At 37.6% G+C, this 951-nt stretch overlaps 1 protein-coding gene across 1 annotated transcript in view; it reads left to right on the top strand.

The window, feature by feature from the left end:
• Nucleotides 1–951, top strand: part of LOC119586930 (cytoskeleton-associated protein 5-like) — a gene marked incomplete in the record, with an annotated part of 31,731 nt that overhangs the window by 18,220 nt on the left and 12,560 nt on the right. Inside the window, 3 exon segments of the mRNA XM_037935662.1 lie at nucleotides 66–269; nucleotides 405–540; nucleotides 686–879. Coding sequence (XP_037791590.1) covers nucleotides 66–269; nucleotides 405–540; nucleotides 686–879 — 534 coding nt within the window.

A 951-nucleotide genomic window follows, 5' to 3' on the forward strand; every position in this document is an offset into this window, starting at 1 on the left:
TTTAGTGTGGAAGCTTAGTTTAAAAGCTTTTGAGTTCTGATTAATTGCTTTTATACTTCAACCAGGACCTCAACTCAAACCTCCCAGCTTGCATTGCCAATCTGGATTTGGTATTGAAGTGGTTAACTATCCGGTTCTTCGACACTAACCCATCGGTGATCATGAAGGCGATGGATTACCTGCAGCAGGTGTTCCAGTGCGTGTCAGAAGAAGGCTATCACCTCCTTGACCTTGAAGCTTATTCCTTCTTGCCTTTCTTAGTTACCAAGGTGTGTACTTTCTATTATTTTATGCCAGTACATGAACAAATTTACAATTGTAGGAAGGAAAGAAAAAAACTTTCTTTCTTTCTTTCTCCTTATCTCTTATAATCATTGAAGATAGTAATGACATTTTTATTACAGTTTGGTGACCCTAAGGATGCTATTAGAGGTCCTGCAAGAAATATTGCAAAGTTGATTTGCAATATATACCCAGCAAGCAAAGTTTCTCCATACATGATGGATGGTCTTAAAGCAAAGAATGCAAGGCAGAGAGCAGGTGAGCAAAGTGAAAGACTGATAATTCTTTTCTGATTACTTTTGCTGCTACACATTTATTATTTCTCTCACGTTAAAGTTATGGTGTTTTGTAGATATAAAATTAGCTGTCTGGAAGATGTCTTATTATGCTTTTTAACTTACAGAATGCTTGGAGGCCATGGGCAACTTGATAGAAGTGTATGGAATGTCAGTGTGTCAACCATCTCCTGGTGTAGCACTGAAAGAAATAGCCAAACAAATTGCTGATCGAGATAACTCCGTCAGAAATGCTGCTCTCAATGCCCTGGTGCAGGTGTATTTCCGTGAAGGTGAAAAGGTTTTCAAACTTGTAGGAAATGTAAGTTAAATTCTTTGTAAGGGCTGATATTTGTCTGTTGTATTTACATGTACTATAGTATGCTCTGTTAAC

Source organism: Penaeus monodon, chromosome 22 (genome assembly GCF_015228065.2).
Source record: "Penaeus monodon isolate SGIC_2016 chromosome 22, NSTDA_Pmon_1, whole genome shotgun sequence".
In the NCBI taxonomy this organism is placed as follows: Eukaryota; Metazoa; Arthropoda; class Malacostraca; order Decapoda; family Penaeidae; genus Penaeus; species Penaeus monodon.